The 24585-nt window shown below is 37.7% G+C and overlaps 1 protein-coding gene across 8 annotated transcripts in view; it reads right to left on the bottom strand.

Moving 5' to 3' along the window:
• LOC129733074 (unconventional myosin-IXb-like) overlaps positions 1-24585 on the bottom strand; it is a 120325-nt gene that overhangs the window by 51648 nt on the left and 44092 nt on the right. For 2 of the 8 annotated variants that reach the window (XM_055694635.1, XM_055694631.1), the window contains exons 1-5: positions 12569-12777; positions 10297-10407; positions 3143-3264; positions 1435-1571; positions 1136-1371 (exon numbers count right to left, since the gene is read on the bottom strand). In XM_055694635.1, coding sequence (XP_055550610.1) covers positions 1136-1371; positions 1435-1571; positions 3143-3264; positions 10297-10407; positions 12569-12691 — 729 coding nt within the window. In that variant the 5' untranslated portion in view covers positions 12692-12777. Of the gene's footprint in view, positions 1-1135; positions 1372-1434; positions 1572-3142; positions 3265-10296; positions 10408-12568; positions 12778-24585 lie in introns of those variants that run through there. The other 6 variants (XM_055694637.1, XM_055694636.1, XM_055694632.1 and 3 more) reach the window with 5 other exon arrangements.

Genomic DNA, 24585 nt, shown 5'->3' on the forward strand with positions numbered 1-24585 from the left:
GGTGATAGCAGCTGAAAGGAGGAAATACAAAATAGTACCGGTCATCTCGTGCCGGTTTCACCCGTAATGCTGGTGGCTTTAGTAGTAAATGGCTACTGCAAAACACTTAAATGGCTGGAATTCTGGACGGACTAACCAGGAAACTATAATCGGCAACTGGCACCTTTTGGTGCCTCGAAATTTTGGTACAGAAGCGGCTAATTGAATTTTCTGTTTTACCAAATGATGCTGCTAGCGGAAAAAACCTTGCAAAAATGCATGTTTGTGTTGGTGTTAATATTATGACAGCGGCCGGCGCAGCTTTCAAGAAACATTTGTCTCTTCCATTCCATCATTTATGTAGCCCATCCCTCTTTTTATTTATCTGACGAAGCCTTGGTATAAAACGTACCGTTCGAACATTTCACCCTATCAGTTTCATTACTAAACCGTACCGGCTACATACGGACGCTCGGTGTTAGCAGCTAAAAGGAGGAAAAACAAAATAGTACCGGTCATCTCGTGCCGGTTTGACCCGTGATGCTGGTGGCTACTGCAAAGTACTAAAATGGCTGGAATTCTGGACGGAAACCAGTAAACAAGAAATCGGCAACTGGCACCTTTTGGTGCCTCGCAGTTTTATAATAGAAGCGGTTAGTTGAATTTTATGTTTTACAATTGCTGCTGTTAGCGGTAAAAAAACCTTGCTAAAATGCATGTTTATGTTGATGTTAATTTCACGACAGCGCTAGGTGTTAGCAGCTGAAAGGAGGAAAGACAAAATAGTACCGGTCATCTCGTGCCGGTTTCACCCGTTATGCTGGTGGCTGTTAGTAATAAATGGCTACTGCAAAATACTAAAATGGCTGGAATTCTGGACGAGAATAATCGGAAACTGGTACCTTTTGGAGCCTCGAAATTTTGTTACAGAAGTTTTGTAAAAGAAGCGTTGCAATTCCCTCTACTATTTGCTTCAATGGAATATTTTTTTTTTTAAGAATACGGTAGTCAACGTCATGCGGTCGTGTCTTGAATACCACCCTCCTACTTTTTAAATATTTCTAAATTGTTCAAAATTATTGTTCAACCCAATTCTTGATATGATATCTATTCACTGGACGTTTCCAAGATCAAAGTGAACTAACTGGAAACCTACCTGATTTCGCTTCTCCTTCAGCATGTTGTAGTAAGCGTTATCAGCGATCGCGAATATGTGGGGCGGCAGGATCGGTCCGATCCGTTGGTTCTGGTACAGCCGCACATATTTCGGGTTGTATATTGGATGAAACTTGAACGGGTTCACCGCGATCAGTATGCTTCCAACGTAGGTGTAGATGTGGCCAGCTTCGAAGCGCTGCCGCAGATTCTCCAGCAGTGTTGCTTCATTGAGGTCTGTAGAGAGAAGTTAGGCGGGGTTAGTTAAGAAAACTAGTTCGACGACAATTGCGTACTCACCCGGCAATTGGCACAAATCAGGATACTCTCTATTGTCTTTCTGACATAGAAATGGTATAAAGTCTCTTAGTATTTGTGGATCCAGTCCATAATTATCTAGCCAAGGAACATCGGTTTGTCTCTCACGTAAATAAAATCTGAAAAATAAAATTCAAAACCAATTGGCGATTTCGATACTTTCAATGTCGGCATTTTATTTCTGGCACCACAAAGTGAATTGGATTTTCTGACATCTTATGCTCCGTGAATGAAGTCCTACTCTTCCTCCTCTAGCACCGATCATCGATCGAGTTTTTCCTGCCCATGTTTACCGTAAACAAATCTGCTAGATATGAGTGGAAAAAATTCTGCGCGGAAAATCTATTATAAACTACGTACAACAAGACGCAAATCATTTGGGATATATTTTCAATCGCTACATGACGACCGAACCGACGGGTTGTTTGTTACCCTTCTCATCTTCCTTCTTCCCCCCTTCCCCACCATCTGTCACCAGCGTGATGGGGAGGGGGTAGATGTTTGGAAAAGCACTGATCGCTCAAACAGCTGTCGGTCAGAAAGTCAATCAATCAGTCAGCAATTTATTGGGGAACACGTCTGGTGCACAGTCGGTGGCACGCGGCGCGATCAAGCCCCGGTGAGTGGCCAAAAAGTGGCCGCTGTCGTACGCTTGGCTGGCAGCCATGGTTTGATGACTCAGTTGGCGAGCGTATGATAGCTGGTATTGTGGATGTACACATATAAACATAACATATTTTGACAGATTCCGGCCTTTTCCGCGGCTACCATTCGGCTAATCCGAGTGGAACCAATTCACCATCCTTTCTGTTTTCGTTCTCGCATGACGCAATTATTACTGAATTCTCCGCTCCAAAAAGTGACAGTTCGCTCGCATAAAACTGTCGCGGCTGGATGCAATCTGCGCTGCCTTGGTTTTGTTTTCTTTTCTAAAATTCTCCCATTTGACAAACCCGTAAAACTGGGAAGGGAAATCGATACGTGCGTATGTGTGCGAGCGATGCACGTTCGAAAAGAATCTATTTTTATCAAGATTTTTTCGTTTTGCTCGCCACAAAAGCAAAAAGAAACGCGCCTTTGTAATGCACAATCAAACGGGGTTTTAAAATGTTTTGATGGGTTGTATTAGGTGAAAAATACGATTTTTGGTAAAATCTACGATTTTGTTCTCAAGCGTCATAGCTTTCCCTTTTAAATGCTTCGCTTTGTTAATTTTCCTGTGAAGGACGCGAGTATAAAAAATTGGAAAAGAAGGAAGTCGGAAATAGTAGATAGTACATGACTAATGCTCAAACACACGTAGTGTGTAGCGTTTTAGTGGAAAATAAAAACAAAAATTGTCTTAACGAAAGGAGAGCGTGAATGCGATCCGGACTTCTAGGGTTTGTGACAAGGAGTGGTACATAAATAGCTAAATATGATTTCAGACACGCAGTTTGGTATTTTCAAGGAAACTAGAAGAAAACTAATGCATGTTTTGGAACAAAGAAAGAATTGGGCTATTATATTAGAGACTAACGTGGAATAAATTGATAAAAACTTTCAACACAACATTCTTAAATGTTTTAATTCATCTGTGTATTTATCACACTGTGTATTTATCAAATCAAAAAAAAAAATCAAAAAAAAGTTCGTTGATTGGGCATCAAATCGTTTTTTTTTTCAAGTGCAAAAATAGTCTGATACTGACCTATGAAAATCTTTCTCCGAATGCATCGGCCATAGCAACATCACGGAAACGGGTTTCTCGTGGGACGACAGCCGCCGTTCCTTACATTCTCCGGCCACTTCAGCTAGCTCATAGTTGTTACCCTGAAAAAGAAATAATAAAATGAGAATAAATATTAAAATTTTCTGGACCATAATACAAAATCGGAGGCACACATGAAAGATTCAGACAACTTATGACTGATTTTAACTTAAGCATTTAGCAATTTCTTTTTTTCGGATTTCCAACTATCCGCTAATTAAAACAAAATTTTATTTCTCTTTCTAACAGAAAATAAATGATCGTTTCAATTAGTGGACGACCAGAAAGCCGAAAGAAAGAAGGAGTGATTGAATGCATCCTTCGATGAAATAATGACTGTGTTAGAGGGGCTAATGCACAGCCTTTCTTCAAAGCATCACTGGGAGGTGGTGTTGAGGACACCCTTTCACCAGGACGATGCTTTCGCTGTCAAGTCCTATAAATTTGCTGCGTACCCAACATCTCAACGATTCGCGGTTCCCCTGACAGATATGAAAAAAGTCCAGCAAAAATTCCATTCAACTTGAAATGGTTGCAGGAATAACGCACATTAGAAAGAGATAGCATGATGTCATCCCCTTGCCTTTCACTGCCTCTACTGTGACAGACGTATCTTCCAATGCAGCTGTGAACTTCCTGCTCGAAAGCATTGCTTGGATCCAGCTCTTTGTAACATTGTCGACTCCTTTATTATCGCGAGAATTCATGCAAAGTACGTGTTATCGAAAGCTCCCTCAACATCAAGAAAAGCGCAGACCGCTGTCTCTTTATATTTCAGTGACTTCGCGATCTTCGTCACTAGGCTATGCAAACGGTTAAAATAGATTTACCCTCTTGATGAGCATATTGATGCTTATGCAAGGGTAAGTCCTTCAGAAACTCGTGGCGGATGTAGTTATCTTTAGTTTTCTCTATTAACTTGAGAAGACTTGACGTCAGATTTAAAAGCCTAAAATCTTTGGACAACATTTCTTCTTTTCGCCTGGCTTGGTATAAACACCAACTTAACGTTCCACCAGCTGGCCAGAATGGTTTGTTGGATTGGTATACTGTCTCCAGCAAAGTAATAAGAAATTTTATCCTTCTAGAAAAAAAATTGTAAAACAAAATGATTTTTTCAGAAAAAAAAACACAAAAAAATAATTATAAAATGGATATCTCAAAAAACCTCCCTTAAGAATCTGATATTTCTACAAAAAAATGCACACTGTAAGCGAACAACGAAAGTTGACTGAGCTTGGGGAAACAAATGTATCAGGGCAAACGATGAGGGACAGAAAGGACAGTAAGTAACAAAAAAGTGAAGGTAAACAGGAGTAGTTGGAAAAAGCAATAAATACAAAAACAAAAAGGAAAAAATCGAAAATTAATAAAGAAAGAGATTGATTATGAGGTATATTTAAGCAACGAAATGAATTTACAGACTGAATCTAGGAACAAAACGGTTAAACGGATAGTACGAAAAAAGAGATTATTATATTTTTTAGTTTCCTGTGTTCTCACAGGAAAAACGGTAGTACAAAAAAAACAAAGTACAAAAAAGTAGTATAAAAAAAAAAAAAAGAAAGAGGTTGTTTATAAGACACGACCGCAAGGTTAACGTTAAATTCCGACAGCCTGTTTCATGCTGTATTTCTGGTAATAGGTTGGACAATACATTCGTTTGTGATTATTCAATCTGATAATATGAAGCGGGAAATTTTAGTCCTCTTTAGTCTTTTTCGTGTAACTGAATTTTGAATATACTCATATTAGGTGGTATTTGGCCACTTTAGGCTGTTTTACGTGAACTAGAAGACACAATCATGGATTCCTAAGTTACGCCTGGAATCGATTTGCGGACTAAACATCTAAACATTTCTGGTTCCGAGATTATCCATATTGGGTGATACAGTGATCACCCGATTATATCTCACCCTGATGATTTTTGGCGTGATAAAATAGGGAAAGTGATAAAATCGGGAAATTTTTAAAATTTTATTTTTTTTATTGAAGATGTTAAATCAATAACTAAATACGTAAAATCAGCGATTTTAATTTTTTTTTGGAAAATTTATCTGTACAAACATATGAAAAAAGCTGCAGTTGTTTTTTCATAAATCGATATATCTGAATAATGACAAAAGATAGAGAAAAGTTGTCAAGGGATGAATTTGAGAAAACTGTCTGAGCTTTTATAAAAAATATTTAAAAAATTCAATTTGAGATCCTGTACTGAAAAAAAAATTTAAAACAAAAAGTGACTATAAAAAATCCATCATCACTTTTTTTTAAACATTTTTTTATTAAACATTTTTTTAGATAGATGATTCAATTGCCTAAAACTTTTCTGAACAAACCTAAAAAAATAAAAAACCTAAAAAGCAAAATATTAGATGTTCCCACAACACTAAACTTTACCGAAGACAGCTCATATCTCTCACATATTGCAACCAGAAAAATCTTAAAATGTAAATAACGATTTTTAATGCCTTCTCATAGAAAACTTCATGTTGCTTGCAATATATAAAAGATAGAAACATGATGTCTTCTGTAAAGTTTCTTGTTTTGAGATCACCTAATACTTTGCCTAAGACACCAAGCGTCTATCTTTATGTAATGAAAAAGTAAATATTCTATCTCACTTTTAGGAGGATTGATCACCCAGCTTTTTCATCAAAAGATGCGTTTTCAAATATTTTGAAACTTCTCCGAACATATTATACGGTTATAATAAACATTTGTATCACTATTCAATTATTCGCACGGTAACAGCAAAATGTAACATTGTGCATCGGTTCAAATGTAAACTGCATCCAGAATGATACACAGAATTATGAAAAATATCTTAAATATTGAAGCGTAATAGAGAATCAGTTCACCCTGACATTTTTTTAATGAAATGTTTTGAAAAATGTGATAAAATCGGGGGCAGATAAAATCGGGTACAGATATAATCGGGTGATTACTGTATTTGGTTATTTCATGTAGATTTCCAAATACTGGAAGTTGTAACCATGTATTTCTAAATAGCGTCTGATGTTCATTTACGGCCTCTCGGTTCCGGAAATACCCGTATAAGGTGGTATTTAATCATTTTATGCTGTTTTCAAGGAACCGGAAGTCACCATCTTGAACTTCAAAATGGCGTCTGAAGTTGATTTTCGGTCGCTGAGTATCATCTCTATTCTGATAAAATCCATATTAGGTTATATTCGGCCATTTTAGCCAATTTTTCTGAAACCGGAAGTCACCATGATGAGATTCTAAATGGCGTCAAAGGTCGATTTCCGGGCACTTGATATTATCCCGGTTCTAAAGAATCCATATTGGATAATATTTGGCTTTGTTTTCAGCTCTGATTGGTCGAAATTCGCATTCAAAACAAGGCTCTGCATTTTTCAATAGTACAATACCTAGCATCATAAATCACAATATTCCGCGTTTCGATGGATGCATAGCTAATTTTCCAATTAATTGCTATAGAAATGACAGAAATCCATTGTAAACGGACTGAGCGAACATTAGCATTAAAAAGTGGACAATTTTCGTGACTGCTGTTTGTTTGCTGTTTTTCAATTTACACCCCTATAATGTTCCCGTGGGACGTAATTCTACGTCAAAAATGCACATAGATGAACGGAGCATAACACGCAACATAGCACAAAACATAAAAAGGTAAAAATAAACATAACAAACAATAAGTTTAGAAAGAAAACCGAATGTAAAAAAGAAACAAAAATAGAGAACAAAAAATGAAAGGGAACAATAAAAACAAATAAAGCAAGACACGATATAAAAAACGGAGAGAAAGCAGAGAACACACAGAAAACAGATTGAGATATGGAAAAATAAGAGATTCAGTGAGGTTATAAAAATACTATGGGAAACACATAAAGAAAGACCACAAAAACACAGAATTATATACGGAACCATGAAATTCCGTAACGCAGTTGATCTAATTCGAAGGTGTTTCCGATTGAAGCATGGCCAATTACCATTTATTTTTTTATTTTATTTATTTATTCAATAATTCATCCGACAACAGTCTTAATGAATATATATATATATATATAAAGTATGTGGCTGGGAAAAGCCGCCTCGAAAGGCCTCGAAGGAAACTTTCGAGCCGGCATAAAAACCCAGCATCTTTTAGGAATACAAGTGCAGTATAACATATATCATAAAATAAAATACATCAATGAACAATTCACAATACACAATAAGTTACTAAAAATTAAAATTTTCAAAGTATCGATTGAAGAGCAGAGCCATTTGGCATTTGTATGCAATAAACGCTGGTCTCGTCGAGGTCGTAGAGGGCAATGCAACTGTAACATAGCCAAGATAGTTGGACAATTATACCGGCCTGTCAAAATGTTGTGTGTCATTTTGGTAATTATTTCTTTGCGGCGCTGTTCGAGTGGTGTGATTCCAACTAACAAGCATAGGCTTTCATAGGGTGGCAGGTGATCGGGATCTCTCCATGGTAGTGTGCGACAGATTCTTTTAATAAAGGTTTTCTGAACGCGCTCAATTCGCTGAATCCAGGACTCATAATGCGGGTTCCATATAGCGCACGCAGTTTCCAAAATTGAGCGAACCAAAGAGCAGTAAAGAGTCCGCAAGGTGCCATAATCAACGAACTCATTTCCGATTCTGAATATTAACCCAAGTTGACGATTAGCCTTAGAGATGATCATCGAAAAATGCTGCCTGAAAGTTAATTGCGTGTCCAACAAAACACCCAAATCAGTGACAATATCGGTACGTTGTAAACAAGTACCAGCAATGTTATAGTTGAACAATAGCGGCTGCTTTTTGCGCTGGAAACTAATCACAGAACATTTCGAAATGCTTAGCATCACATAATTGCGTTGGCACCAGTCATTAAATAAGTCGATCAACGATTGAAGCCTAAGGCAATCTTTAACAGTCTCGATGAGTTTGAAAATTTTTGTATCATCCGCATACAGTAAACGTGTGCCAGGTGGTAAAACTTTCGTAACGTCATTTATGAACAGCGAAAATAGTAGAGGCCCAAGAATGCTACCCTGGGGTACACCAGAATCGTTACTAAACCAGGCGGATTGCGACTTGCCCAACTTAACAGCGATCTTACGATTACGTTGGTACGAGTCTACCCATTCCACCATTCCAATTGAAGTTCCAAGCTTGTCGCATTTGGCACAAAGTAGTCCATGATCAACGCGATCGAAGCAGCTTTCAAGTCCGTGTAGACAGCATCGATCTGAAGGCCCCGGTCCATACCGCGAAGGCAAAATGAAGTGAGCTCTAGTAAATTGGTAGATACAGATCTACCAGGGAAAAACCCATGCTGTGCAGTAGAGATGTAGTTCTTCACGCTGAACATCAGATGATGATGCATAATAGTTTCGAAAACCTTGGAGCAGGCACACAAACATGAGATACCACGATTTTGAAATAATAATAGCCATTTTGAAATAATAATGGCCGTTTCCGTTTTGTCAAATATAGTCTAAAATGGCCAAATATCATCCAATATGGGGATTCCTGGAGCCGGAATGATGTCCAGAAACTGGAAATTAGCTCTAGATGCTATTTTAATTCCAAAGATGGCGATCTTCGGTTTCTGGAAAATAGCAAAAAATAGCAGGATACCATCTAATATGAACAATTCCGAAACCTGAGTGATACCCAGAGGGCCGGAAACCAATTTAAAGCGCCATTTTGAAATGTGCCCATTAACAATAAAAATATTTTTAGAGATAGAATATTTTGTTCGATCGGTGTAGTGTCCTTGGTAAAGTATAATAATTTTGTGCATCCAAACAAAATATACATCTTTCTGTGCGTTCAAACAACTATCAATGTTTCGCTTGTATTTTGTAGATTTCGCAGTAAAATTTTTCTTGTTAGGTTAGTTTCTTGAGATATTAAATTTATGATAACAGTTTTGTGTTTTTGTTTTTGTCTTACGATATATGTTTTTTCTGGAAGGACAAAAATACTATTTTGAATTTTGCCGAAGACATCATACCAATCAAACAAACCGCTGCGTCTTTTTTTTTTTAATTTGAACTTTCGGTTAAGATGGTTGCCAGTTTTTTAAGGACGATGAAAGCAGGCTAAGGAGGCAACATAGAGACACAACAACCGGGGTCAACTGCAAAAGAAGGCAAAAATAATACATCTAGGGAAGTATTAGACATACACAGTAAGAATGTAAGCGAAATAAAAACAAAAAACAAGAAAATACTGAAAAATAAACCTAAAACCAACCTAGAACAAACAGATAAACTTGAATGGGAGATCTAATAAATGAAGATTGCATAGGAAAAAGAACAGAAGTAAAGCAAAACAACAATAAAAAACAACGTTGAAATAAATCGGTTGGGAACCACAGAAAATACACCAAACTGTGGACAAAAAAATGTATGAATGGTCATAAGAATATAAAACGAAAAGTGGAGAGGAAGGAATATATAAAAAATGAATTGAAAAAAAGAAATAATGGAAAATGAATAAATATTTGGCAAATTATAGAAATAATAGAAAAATATAATATAGAATAATAGAGAATAGGTAAAAGACAGAATAAAACAGCGAAGAAAAGAAGAAGTAAAAATATGAGTTTTAAAATATGAAGAGAAAAACGCGGGATAGCGAAAATTTGATTTCAAAGGTACAGAAAAAAAACATCAAGAAAAGGATTATAGAAAAACAGAAAACAAAATTACGGACAAAATCAGTACACTACGCAGAGAAGCTAACTGAGAAATTGAACGAAAGTAGAAAGATTTGTGGGATCAGATACTATTCCGGAAATTTAGAGTAATAATATAATAGGAAATAGAGCATCTAGAAAAACAGTTAAACGGAAATCTGCTGAAGGTTCGCTTTTAGATCGAGCACATCCACGGTATATGAGGAGAGAACCTTCACGGTTCACTCGCTCCGTAAAAGTCGTACTTGACGAAATAGGTGAGCGTTGCGAACGTGGATGACTCATAAAAATAATACGTAGTGAGGGAATGATGCGCCTTTCAAAAACAAAACAACAAAATTGGTGCTGGTTCGTTGATTAATTAGGCCCATAGCAGTTTATTCCGCAAAGAATCAAAAACACTTACCGTCAATCCTAACCGTTCGACAATACAGGACACGATTTCCTCCGCCGTGGTTTGCTTTGAGGCCTCCACACTGAGTGCTTCATAGTGGAGTGACAGGGCCCCGACATACACCTGAAAAAAAATGATAAAAGGAATATGTTAGAAAGTTACACAAATCTGTAAATGTTCAGTTTTTTGTATTATCTAATAAAATAGAGAAAGGAAACAAACAGTAAAGATTTTAAACATAACAATCACACTTGATCTATTTTTTATGTTTATATAAAATATCATAAACTTTTGTTGTAGTCCGCATTATGAAAGGAGCAATCAAATGCATAAAAAAGTTCCTCTCACACCGCCAGGTGACAGGTTTTCTTTTCTGAACGGCACCACGGCAATCGATGCATAGTTTCAATTTCCTGTCACTGTTTAGCAATTCTTTTTATGAATATGGACTACAATTTCAAAAGAGTGGTGCCCCTCCGCGCCCAGCGGGAAAGCTGGAGGAGATGCAACGAGAACAAGAAATAAAACAAAAATGAAAGTGCAATAACTTGTTTTACCGGCCAGTTGCGAATTATTTTCTGCGTGTGTTTATCGCGTATCCACTCTTGACAGTAGTGGCTACAAAGAGTGGTCCACTATTCCCTCCCCGTCGGTGTGCCGCCGCAGATCGAAGGATGTCTCTTATAAATCTACTAAACACTTTCCGTGAGTGAATTGCTGGTGAGCAGCGTTGCCAGGTCGTTTTTTAAAAAATCTGGAAAAGGCAAAATAAAAATCTGGCAGTCATCTCGTGGGGTGAAAGGTTAATTTTTCGGATAAAAGTCTTGGTGTACGCAAAATTTGAGGTGACAAAATTGCAAAATTTCGCGCCAAAATTGAAGTGATGACCTTTTTGCGGAACAGAGAAAATAAAATCTGGATAAAATCTGGATCATCCATGAAAAATCTGGATAATTTGACATCAAAGCTGTTTACCTGGATACATGTCCAAAAATCTGGATAATCCAGCTAAATCTGGATACCTGGCAACGCTGGGTGAGGTAAGAAACTGAACTGGAAACGGAGAGTCAGCGTGAGTTTTTATTTGCATTCGCATAGTCCACCACAAGTATTAGTAGTAGTAGTGGTAGTAGTAGATTAAGTACTAAAGCGAAGTGCATTGGTGTCAGAAACCTTAGGAACCGGTCGGTCGACAGCACATGATACTTAGGTGAACGGTAAAGACTTAAATGTTGTAACTTCCGCTGCAGCAGTTAAGTTATAGCGTATGTATACTTACTCTACAGTGTGTCTAGTGCTTTGTTGGATGCTGGGTTCTCAGGCAGCAGAAAAGGGGTGTTTTATTTATGATGACGTAATAAGGTCAAGTTCTCGCAATAGTGGGTTTAAGGGCTCGGCCAAAATAAACTCCAGTTTTGGCATTAAGTTTGTGGTTCTGGAAAATATATCTTCAGAACAACAATTTAAAATTGAATGATCAGGTGTGATGTTGTTTAGAGAAGCTTTCTTCCTATCTGATATATCCTAACACTTAAATTGAACAATTGGAAAGTATTTACAGATTAATTCCAATAAAATTGATGATAACAGTCGAAAAACAACATATCAACGAGGTTTGAGTCAGCGCAAGTTTGTTACCGAAAGAATCAAGCTTGAACATATCATCTTTATTTTTTGTCAGAGTGACGCAAAATAAAAGTACGATTTAAAATTCGCAAAATGGCGTTTTGGCCTATGATGGGAACACTAATCAAGCCAACATTGTATCCGGGAAGAACAAAACCATCACACTTTTGGCGGGAGCGTCTGAAGCAGCTTTTTTGCATCACATGGCGATGTCGCTTCTTACTGCTGGTATGTCATCTTCTTTTTCCAATCTTGTTTTCGAGCTGAACCGGGCGCGCGCGCCTCTTCCAATGGGCATTTGCATACAGCGAACATTAATGTTGTCATTTTAACTCATTTGAATAGTTCAACGCTTTCTTCAGCTCCGTGACCGCACTAAAGTTATTCCAGAGGGTTGGTTGGTTAAAAAAAATTTTTGACTGACTTTTCTGAGTTTCTAAACATGCTTCTAGGAATAATTAGGTATAAAAGGCATTTAAAAATCTAACGACAATGCTAAGATAATTTCTCCTTATCTGCCATCAACCCTTGAGAAATTAGTATTAAAATTTGTCTTGAGCATGTTACAGGAACCTAATACCGACCGTGCGAAAGCAGTTAGGAATGTTCTAATCTCTCGCGAAATTCAGATTTCAATCTAGCGAAATTTCGCTTTTACCTTCAGCATAATCGTCGAGTCTAGCGTGACGAAATCATCATAGTACAGCAACCTGCATCGGCGGGAGCTCCCACGGTTATTATCATCACTTTTGTCGTCTTCACCAACACTAGTACCAGCCATATCTACGTATGTTTCCTTATCTATGGCGCTGGAAAAAAAGAACGACTGCTTCTCACTTTTCAGAAACCCCTTTCCGGGCGAGCGTCTTCTGCACCAACGCATATCACATCACCGACACTCACAATAAAACTTGCTTTTTTCTATTCTGTGGCGCAAACGTCTGCTAAATGTAACGAATATATTCTTTTTTTTTATCAAAAATACTTCTACCATTCAAACCTACAATGCTTATTTGCAGTCACTAAAAACACTTTATCCTACCCTTGTCGCGACTGCTGCCTACTGATAGTGGCACTCCGAATTAAGTGGCTTTTCTTACTTGTTCTGGCAGCTTACTTCCAAGACTGGCCTAAACGTTCACATCACCAAACTGAACTGCGATATCGTCAGCGATTGACTTTCATGCGACACAGTCATTGTCGGCAAACCGAATACATCTAGTCTTTCAGTTGTCAGTGGTTATAAAATGTTCAAAAATGATTGCAATAATGGTCTGAAGATTACTTTTAAGTAAACAAATCTGATGATAATGGACTTATCTTTGAATTCTATGGAATTTTGGGTACTCAATCGACAGCACCTGATAATACAGTCAGATAAATCAACAAATCGATTCACAACGATATTCTCTGTTTTGAATTTGAGAGAAGTAGACGAATGTTGATGCATTATTAAAATTGGTCAAAATTGTAAAACTTTGACTATTTTCTTCATGGTTAAATCAAGATTTTTGACGTAGGACTACGTCTTTGTTTTCTATACTAGATTACACTTTGTGAAAATGAAAATGAAACTGGCAAATGTTGCGTCAGATTTCAAACGGTTATAGCAAGCGAACGACTTAACGCATCTTAGTCATTTATATGTCGGTGGATAGATTAAATGTGTAACAATTTTTTGATATTATGTTCAACATTGTTGCTTTGCTGCTTAATGGTGGAAAAAGGTGAAAAATTCCAAGGTCAAGCTTTCCCATACATTTCCCTCGTTATTGGCTTGCTTCCCGAGCACAGATAACAATAATATGGACGAAATAAATTCCACTGCCTACATATTTTGACTCAACAAAGTGTTTTGGTTTGTTCGTCTTTGTCTAAGCTGCGTGGCCACGCCCTAATGGCAAAAATCTACTCTGAACTCGATACAAAAGACTGCGTGTAGAAAATTCAGCTTCAGTTTAGTTTGTTACACATAAGCGAGTGCAGTGCAGCTGTTAAAGGTACGCGACATTGAGAAACGAGAACTGCATAAGAGTCAACTTCCAGGCACTGCGGAACATGTTACACCTTTATTTTCCATACGGCAGCAACAGTTACCATCGTTCGCTGCAGGTTATTTTGCTGGCACAGCTACTGAAGGGCACAGCGGAGAGCAAATTTTATGCGCGGCCAACAAAATAATCAATACTACCGGTGGTGGTGCGATCATCAGCGTTCTATAGCATACATTTCGAGCTGAAGATTATCGAATCGGTTCTTTTTAGAACTATAAATGCTTGAAGATAAGAGTTACGAGAATTTTCACAACTACTCCTAGTGTAAAATGTTCATCTATTTCTCAATAATCATTTTTACAATAACGACCAGGGCGCACCAAAGATAAACGGTAGTACCTGTTAAGACTGGAATTTGTATAACAAATTATATCATGCTATAAAGGATTAGAACCCTAAACGTGAATGATAGGCAAACGATATCGGTTAAACTGATCATCTCTACTGATTCACGCACACAGATATTAGGCCGCAACGGATAATCTGTAGGCGCGATCTCGCTGATCGAAATCTGAAATTGTTCAATAAAATAGTAGCGTCTAGGTGGTCAAGTAAAGAGCATGTGTTAATTGTGTACTCTCTCGGTAAAATAAATAAGTTTTCGATCGCAAATGGTGACTTTTATTGCAAGCAGTTCACGCTTTTTGGAAATCTGTACACGCGTTAATGAAATTTCATCTCGGCAATTTCGCTCGATAAGCGGCTCATCCGGGACAAACTCCCCTGCGTAAGAAAGTTCATTTCTCCTGTGAGCAAAGCTAGCTACTCAGCGGCTAACATATTTGCGCTCAAAGAAGTTCGGTATGCTAGATTCCTGGCTATTCGAATCAAAACTCAACAGTGCCTATGAATAGTTTATCACAACAAGACATAACCCTCATTTCAAGAAATTTCACTGCTAAATTGAGTGATTTTCCGGTTTAATTGTATGTTTGTGCACACTCGAACACCGTTATCAGCCAAATATTAGAAACGAAAATTAGTTAATCTAAGAACCAGAATGATTTTCGCATCGGGAAAGCAAAAACTTTTTTTTTTATGCTTATGAAAATCACTCAGTAGTATCGAAGGTGTTTTGGTTTGTTCCTCTTTCTACAAGCTACGTAGCCACGCCTGAATTGCAACAATCTGCTCTGAACTCGATACAAAAGACTGCGTGTAGAAAATTCAGCTTCAGTTTAGTTTGTTACACATAAGCGAGAGCAGTGCAGCTGTTAAAGGTACGCGACACTGAGAAACGATAGCTGCATACGAGTCAACTTCCAGGCACTGCGGAACATGTTACACCTTTATTTTGCATACGGCAGCAACAGTTACCATCGTTCGCTGCAGGATATTTTGCTGGCGCAGCTACTGAAGGGCACAGCGGAGAGCAAACTTTATTATGCGCGGTCAAGCAAAATATTCATGGTGCGATTATCAGCGTTCTGTAGCACGAATTTCTAACTGAATATTATGGAATCGGTTCTTTTCAGAACTATAGATGCTTGAAGATAAGAGTTATGAGGATTTTCGCAACTACTACTAGTGTAAAATTTTCATGTATTCATGCATCTTTAGTTTTAAAATAGCGACTATCAAAAATAAACGGCAGTGTTGCCTATGAACAGTTTAGTGCAGCATATAATATCGTCAGTTGAATTCAATACTGGCACAACTCAAAATTCATAATTTCGAGAAAAACGCGTTTGAAAATTCATTTTCGTGAAGAATTTCAATTTTAAGATTTCCTATTTTAATTGAACTTTTTCGGGTCTATGATGTGCATGTAATAAGCAAATGATAAGAGTTGGAACCTCATTTTTCCGTCTTTTTAGGGATATTTTAGCTTTGTGCAATAAAAGCACATCTACTTATATTTCTAGGAATATTGTGAATTTTGAAACGGGTCTTTGTGAGATGAAACTTTATAGTATTTGGCATCGTTTGCCATCAATAACTCATAACTGCAAAAACCCCTTCACTCTTTAGTATGTATCTCTCCTGAACGACGCACATAAGACGGTCCCTATATAAAAGAGTGGCCAAAATTACCAGAATACGAATTTTCTATTCAGCATGTTTTGAGCACATGATTTTGTAGTATTTTATCTATATTTTCATAATTTTTGAATGAAATCTTGATATTAAAAACGGTTCATGTTGAAAAATGCCTTCAAAGTTACCTATTTCAAAAACGAAGAAAAATAGTTTTTCTGAATATTTTGGAATATATAAAAACCTACTAAAGCTATCATGGTATTCTCACATATGATTGAAAGCTTATTAAATCAGTTTCCTAAAACAGGAAGGGTAATGGATTTCAACCCTACAGAGTCAGTCGCAGGCCACATTGAAAATATGCGTAATTTTCCTAATTTTGACCATCAAAAACATGTAAGCACGTGTAAGCACAGCACCTGATAGTGTGTCTGAGAGCCCTACTTGTGCCCTTCAAGAATATGTGTTAAAAGTTTGCGGAAAATTTGCGTTTTTGTAGAAAAAGATAATTTAAATTTTTTGGTTTTTATGCAATTTTTTGGAGTTTTATATAGACTTATCAATGTCTCCATAGCAATCAAAGCAAATCAGTTCGAAAATATACTGGAAAAACTTGAAATTAGTATGATTCTTCAGTTGTACACACTTTAGTGAAAACATTTTTTTTCCATTTGTTTGAAAAAAAAAATGGGTAATATTAGCAATAAATTGATTTCCGCGTGTATCTTTATTATTTTCAAACGATGTTTTTTTATCAACGCAAAGTTTTTTTCTTAAATTTATTTTGTTAACTCATTACAACATCGCTAAAAAGCTTAGCGATTATTCATGTGAAATCATTTTTTTCTGTGTGGACTTATCACTGCGACCAGAGTTTAGATCTATTGTGATATTGTCCAGGTTTTTCTGTACTCCGCCCTTCATATTATTGGCAGTATCACTATTGAAGTGACTGAAACGCTTATCATTCATAGCCGTGCTTGTGTGTAAGTTGTACCTTTCCGTTTCAAGCTTACTGCTCTACTATACCGAACCTCTGTCCATCCTAACAATATCGCCTAATTACAATTCCCTGGAGAGAACTTTCATATGTTACTCACACCAGTTTTATTATAATAGGAACTTATTTTTGTTAGGAGAGTCGACAGAGGTACTGTAGAACTCAAATTGAAGGAAGGGTACGTGTTGGGGAGCCTGAGAATGAACCCTTGCTAAAGTCATTTGACAACCAAATGGCCTGATTCTACCAAGATTAGAACCCACGACCACCCGCTTACCGAAGCAGACTCTGTAACCTTGCGGCTACGGAGCTCCCGTGTGAAATCATACTAAACCGAATAAAAAAATGAAATATCATCCCAAAAATTATTCCCAGTGTTTGTTTTATGAAAACACGACCATGAAACAGCACACGCAAACTTCTCTCACCAAACACAAATATCACTGCCAGAGTTAAACAAATGGTTCGAGCTTTACTCGTCAGTTACAGCCGAAACAGATGCTGTGTACCGGATATGTCGACATACAGCATAAACAAATGGAGGTTCTCATGGTCGAACTTTCCAACATTGCAGACAGGTTTTTCATACACAAAATTCCATTGAGTTAACCATCAATCTCACAACTACTTCCACGCGTAAACCCGCAATCTCATACATATTGTTATGCTCTTGAATCATGCGGCTCATATTCTTTTATGGCTGACTGGTTCTAGTTCATAACTTTGAGTAGGTCTGATTGCTTGTGTATGTGGTGCAAACGAAATATTATGTGCAAACGAAACATTATGTGCTTTACAGTTCTGAATAAATCAAGCGTTTTATGAAGAAGCGAGCAATGTCTCACGAGGAAGTTAATGAGATCGATTTAGTGGGTTTGTTCATACAACCTAGAACAGAAAATGTTATAAATGATTGCATTGAATTGATCAAGCACCGTTTTAAAACAGTTTTTTACAACAAGACCATAGAAAACTGTATAAACATTTGGTGGCTCTACAATCGAGATTTACTAAATCGTTTCATCTTAAGTGGTTTTGTTTGAATCGAATAGCTTTACAACTTTGCTGAAGAAACCATATCTATTGGATGTTCCTATCAAAAGTTAGATTCGTGCGCAATCTCTGCGGACAAATCGCGAACTAACTCTCAAAACCATAAGAAGCGTTTCACTATTATTTGCATCTTCGCTGAAAACAGTAATCGTTCATCTCGTTCCAGTAACGAGTTATTTACGTTTTTTTTTTCGAAAACACATGACATTTGCCTCAGTTCACGTGGTTTATGAACAGCCCCTTGTCAGTACAAAACTTTTCTTTTATGTCATAATCATCTACAGTGGAAAACCAACATTTTGGCACAAAAACATGAATTTTGGCCGGAAATATCAATTTTCCGACTATTGTGCGACGGTTAAGTATTACGTCGGAAAGTGGCTTTTAGTGCTTCATGTTCTTCACTCCTATACCTTATAGCTAACCACATGAAAACTGGAAGTTAGCTAGCACTGAGGACACATGGGAGACTCTGCATGCTCGCACCTGTAGTGTAAATACTAACTGAAGCAGCCATGGCCTGACAGAATCTGTGTCAGACGGAAGTTCTTTTCTCTATGGTGCCACCGGATGCATCCAGATATTTCCGGAATAAGTCGGTGTAGATTGCATCGTACGATACGCAACCCTCAGGCACATGAACCTGTAGGTAATTCCCAGTTTGTCTGTACCCTAGCTACAGTCTATAGCTACTCGCAACAGACGTTGGCTCTGTTACAGACATAGAGTTTCAAAGGTAAAGCTTGTCGTCAACCATAACCCTCACGAGTTTCAAAAAACGCTTTGAGGTAATGGTGCAGTCTCCGACTCTGACCCTCGCCTGTTGCTCTGATTTAGGGTTATTCACAACTCCACCTTATGGTACGCTAACTCCAGTTTCCTAGAGTGCATTCAGTACTCGACATTGCGTATGCAGTGTGCAACCGTCCGCTCGACCTCTCCGATCGACTCGCCGTAGACATCCAGCGTAATGTAGTCTGCACAGTCGACGACCATAACCCCTACAGGTAACTTTAGCTTCAACACTTCGTCGTATATGACATTCCACAACACCGGGCCCAGGAGGGAACCTTGCGGAACTCCTGCAGAATAATATATTAATACACTCAGTTACCCGAGAAAGCACTTTTTAAGCTAAATGAAAGCCTGCTTCTGCTCAAACTAATCATTTTACTATCGGATGGTTCAACCATCAGACATTATTTATCAGCAGCGAGTAGTGGTAGCGGTAGCGGCAGCGACAGACTTTTTTTACGATTCTTCAGGTGAAACTATGCATACCGTCTAATTTTTAGTTTGAAAACAGTTTTCCATTTCCACTGACTGTCGGGGAGTAGCACAAAGATGCGATAGGCTGGTTGTATTTAAATTTGAATTGAACACACATTGTCCTTTTCAGGACAAAACAAATGAATGATTGAAATTTTTATTTTTTTCTCAAGAGGTTTGATGTTAGAAATAAAAGTTGCACTCTGACTGTTGAACTAGTGTTTGTTCTATTTCTGTTCAGACATACCGCATTTTTGAGTGCAAATTATAATTCGGTACCATTTTAACTTCTCGAAAGGGAACTACGTCTTTCAGTAAGTTACGCTACATAGAGAGGGGTATAGAATGAAATATATTCCTATATTAATCTCAACACCTATAATCATCCCATCGCTCTTATTTGTCAAATTTACCGCCAAGTTCTACTTTTTTCCAAGTAAAAGTAATTTTATTTTACCTCTAGATCTAATCTAATGGTAGGAAGTTTTACTTTGAAGAAAATAGTAAAATTTGACGGTAAATTTGACAAATGAGAACGATGAGATGAATATCAGTGTTGAGATGGATGTAGGAGTGGTTCTCCTGCATACAACTTGAAATCCTTTTAAGTCGATTATTTATCGATGGATTTCCTTCGTTCTTGCTGCAAACCGATTTCAATAACAGACGGGTTGTACGCAAAACCACGAGTGGAAGGTTGACGTAGAACTACATAATAACTTGAATTGTTGTATCAGATAGTTATCAATAAAAATACCGCAGTTACCATTTTAAAACTACTCAGAGTCACCAACATTATTTCCAGAGATTTATACCAATGAATAGTGTTGGATGAAAAGGTAACGACTGAGATATGATAGTCCCACTTGTTATTTTTTCAACAGAAAAAAATCGAAAATAAATTTAAAGTTGAATATCTATTAAAATTGCAAAAGGTTAGGCTAAACTTTAATGGTTTAATGGATTGTGGAAAAATGAGACACAAAAAAGATAAAATTTTCGATAGAGAAGAAAAATTAAAGTTACAGTGGTTTGTTTGACTATTATAATGTCTTCAGCAAAGTTGTAAACAGTAATTTCGTCCTTCCAGAAAAAAATATACACCGTAAGACAAAAAAATAAGAAAAGATCACAAACATTTTATAATAAGTTAAATATCTTCTGATGCTGGTGTGGAACCAATTCATTTTATGACATAGACTATGAATACTAACGACTATGTAGATATTTTGCGTAGCGTGATGCTTCCATATGCCGAAGAAAACATGCCACTTCGCTGGATCTTAATGCAGTATAACGATCCTAAACATACAGTATTGAAAACACGAAAATGATTTTCAAACGAAAATAAATTGTTGAATTGATTTGAGAGTTGAGATTAGTTGAGAGAATTCGTTTTTTTTTATTCTCGCTTATTTTCCGTCGGTCTAGTTCCGCCACTGTTGTGGCCAATCACCGACGCCCAGGGAGACGACTCCACACCCAGGACCCTAACTCACGACCCGTTTATTAACGGACCGGCGCCAACGGCTTCACTTCCTCATGCGATGGAAGGCGTGATCCCAGAGATTTTTCGCCTCAGAAAATCTCCCGGTGTCGGCTAGGATTGAATCTAGACCAGTTGGGTTGGTTGTGAGTGGATCACGCCACCTCACAACCATCGACACCTATGTCGGCGGTGGGATTCGAACCCAGGCGTCGAGCGTGGTTGGCGGAGACGATACCAACCACACTAGGCCCCCGCTTGGTGAATTCGTTATCGGTATTCGTTATCGGTATTGTTTTCGGCACCTTTTGCATGTTGTAGGATAAGTACAACGATATACCGTGTACCAGTGCTGAGTCGAGAAAATTTCCAGCTCAATTTCCAGATCCTCGAATATGATTTTAAGAAACAGAGGATATGCCACAAAATATTGAAAGTGAGTTTTGTAACCTAAAAGGTCACTTTACTAACGATATGTAGAGAAATAATAATTTTAAAAATGTGTTTGTTTTTTTCGCCTGCTTGAAAACGCAAAAAAACTTTCGGAATCACCGAATATGGAAAATTATCCAACACTGCAAGTGTATTTATTATTTCGCCAACACTGTATGTGCACTTCGCATGGAATGACTCATATTTTATTTTGGAGAGCAAAATTACAATCTACAACTTTGACCGAAGACACCGTACTGACAACTTTGCCGAAGACACCATACTGGAACCATTTTGGCTCTAAAAATATATTAGCAAAATTATTATCTACAACTTTGCCAAAGACGTCACACCCATCGAACAAACCATTCTGGATCTAAAAATATTTGTAAGCAACAATAGCCTTTTTACATAACCTCGTTTCACAAATGAATCGTAAATTTAAAAAACACTATTAGCACAAAACGACATCTCTAGCCCATAGGAGCATCCACGCTCCCTTCTTGCTCAGCATGAGCGCATCGCACCATGTAGCAGTGTTTGGCACTCACATTTCTTTCTTCTGCTTTGTGCTGGGTTTCTGCCGCTCGCAGAAAAAATAATGCACTTGCTGCTTACACCACAACTGAGCGGAACTAGAGTGGTGAATCACTCTAGTGGGAATACACATTAGTACACCGCGGTGCGCACTGTTGAGATAAACTCGAAAGTTTTCGAAGAGCAAGCTTGCGTGATGGGCGGCTAGATTTTTTTTTAAATTTCGAGATGCAAAGCAAACAAGGCAATCTGCTTTGCTACCTAGATGCTTTGCTCATTTGATATATGATTGAGGGGTTATATACCTTTTTGCTCGAGAGAAAAGTGCATAGTTTGGAATTTTTTTAAAGCATGTAGACCTTTTTTATTGCATCGAAGTAGTAACTTTCTAAAAGTTCAATTATTCAACAACAACAAAACACGTTTGTTCATAAGAAATACTAATTATTTGAGGAGTAATGGCCGTTTTCCCATAATTTTTTTTGTCAGAGGTTTGCGGTGTTTACGATAGCGACGCAGCAGTTCAACTGAAATAAAAAATCTCGTATAATTTTATTTGTTTAGAATTGTGCCGGGTATCTGAACGATCGTTTATTATGTTTTTTCAGTGCAAACGGAAGCGTTTTTGAGCGCTGAAAATTACATTAAAATAGTTTTTCCGGCAAAGTTGAACTTCGTGTATCAAAAACCGATCGTTCAACGACCGGGGAATTTAATAACGAACATTTAAAACAGAAGATGAAGAAAATCGGTTCAGTAGATTCACCGCAATCGTAAACACTGCAAAGTCATTTTTTGAGAAACACCATCCCGAGACAAACGCGTATAAAGTTTCAAGTTTAGATTGTGCGGCCGTGGCGAGGCGCGGTGCAAATCGCTCTAACTTTCTCCCTATTGCTGAGAGCTTCATGTAAATTTGTAAAAATGTTCTCAAGATGTTGTACTTCAAGATAATGCACTAAAAAAAATTCGATTTTTTGGTAACTAAAAAGCTATATAACCCCTTAAGAGACACGCAGTAAAAGCACTTCAGTGAGCTCTACACAATAGTTATTGTACGTAATGTCCTTTCGTGTGAGATAACTCGCACCAGTTTATTATCTCTCTGAAAAGATATTTCAGATTTGCTGCGGTGTTTTTTGCAAGCTCATCAGATACAAACCATTCGCAGCTCTCTTCAAGCAAGTGCGTGTTACCCACCAGTGTGAGAGCAGTTGTTTTCGCAGTCCTACACGCTAATGATTCTCTGAGGAGAAACGACAAGCCTCAGCACCTGTTATTTTAGCCATGTTTTAGCCAGATTAAAATTGGTCGAATAAAATGGTTTTTCGTGGAATTGCACAGCTTTGTCATGAAACTAAAGTTTTGAAAAAAAAAAATGGTATTGGATTGGATTGGTATTGGAAGTTGATCATATTATCTGGTACAAAAGAATACTTTAGCTCCACAGAGAAAAAAAATATGTTGAGAGCAATTTTTATATTATGTTTTTTTTTTTCAGTTATTGAAAAAAATTTCATATAGGCAGTAGATTTTTTATATTTTCAAATACACAAACTAATGAATTGCGATAATAGCTGATTGCCGCACGATAAGAAAATTTAAGTTAACCAAAAATAACGGAGAACGATCCCTATCAGGTTGAACTTTAATTGCATGCAAAGGTACAAGAAACCATTTTTTCGTCAACCTAAAGCAGTAAAAAGTAAAGCAAAGCCTTGGTGCTACATTCCGATTCGGAGCTCGACCTACTGTTTATTATACACAGACTTCGCAGCCAACTGTTTTAGTGTACAGGACAATTACGGGCTAGAGCTACGATCCTACTGACACTAACAGTCTCTTCCGAGCTGAGACTCCAACCTACACAACGACTGGCTCGTTAGACCAGCATCGTACCTCGAGACCAATTGGGAGGGTCGCCTCAAAAACCCAAACCAGCATCATGAGTAGAAATCTCCTTGTTCAAGCCTTTTATTTATTCCTACAGTGCCCAAACGGTTTAAGGTACAAGGTGCAAAATAGAAAATGAGCAAATCATAATTGTTTGAATATTGATTTAGCAGGTCCATGATAATAGTTTTGAAAATCATTCGCCTTAAGGTGTAACATATTAATTGGGCGAAACTTCTGTCCCATTTCAATAATATTTAGGGAAGAAGCTGAACGTGACACTAATATTATCGAATCCACTGATGTTACTTTGGTTGATCTATTGAATACTATAAACAGAATAGAGGATGAATATTCTGAATTAAGTAAGAATGATTTAAGTTGAATGTACTTTGAACTTGTTTATACTTTTCACTGTCTTCACTGAAACTAACCGAACAAACTACTAAAACAACTCTCGAATGTTCATTCGATAATTTCTGACAAAGCACAACCATGACTTCTTATCAGTCATTCTCAGTTTACTCATTTCGATCGACATATCACTGAATTAGTTCGCCTCTTTACACCACCAGCACGACATTTCACAACAACGAAAAAAAAAACACCACACTGGACAATCTCCTCCGTATCCCACTTCACGATTTAACAAATGTTTCCTCCGGATGACAAACTTCCAAAACATCTTTGCAGCTGCCAAAAAATGCCGGCCAGACGCCACACCGCGGAGCGCGACAAACGACCGTATCGCCACGCTAAATTTCGCGCATTGGTCAGCCCTCAACGCTTACACACACATCCCGCCCCTGCTCCTCCTTTTTTTCCACGACACCCATAGAGCACCAACGATGACTGCCGGCAAATCACTACTTGAGGGCAGCTGCTTCGAGCGGTATGCTCGCCACTGTGCCGCACTCCACAACCCGAACGTCCGTGACTCATTTCCCTTCACCGGAATATACCGTACGACC

This window comes from Wyeomyia smithii, chromosome 3, assembly GCF_029784165.1.
Source record: "Wyeomyia smithii strain HCP4-BCI-WySm-NY-G18 chromosome 3, ASM2978416v1, whole genome shotgun sequence".
Lineage (NCBI taxonomy): Eukaryota > Metazoa > Arthropoda > Insecta > Diptera > Culicidae > Wyeomyia > Wyeomyia smithii.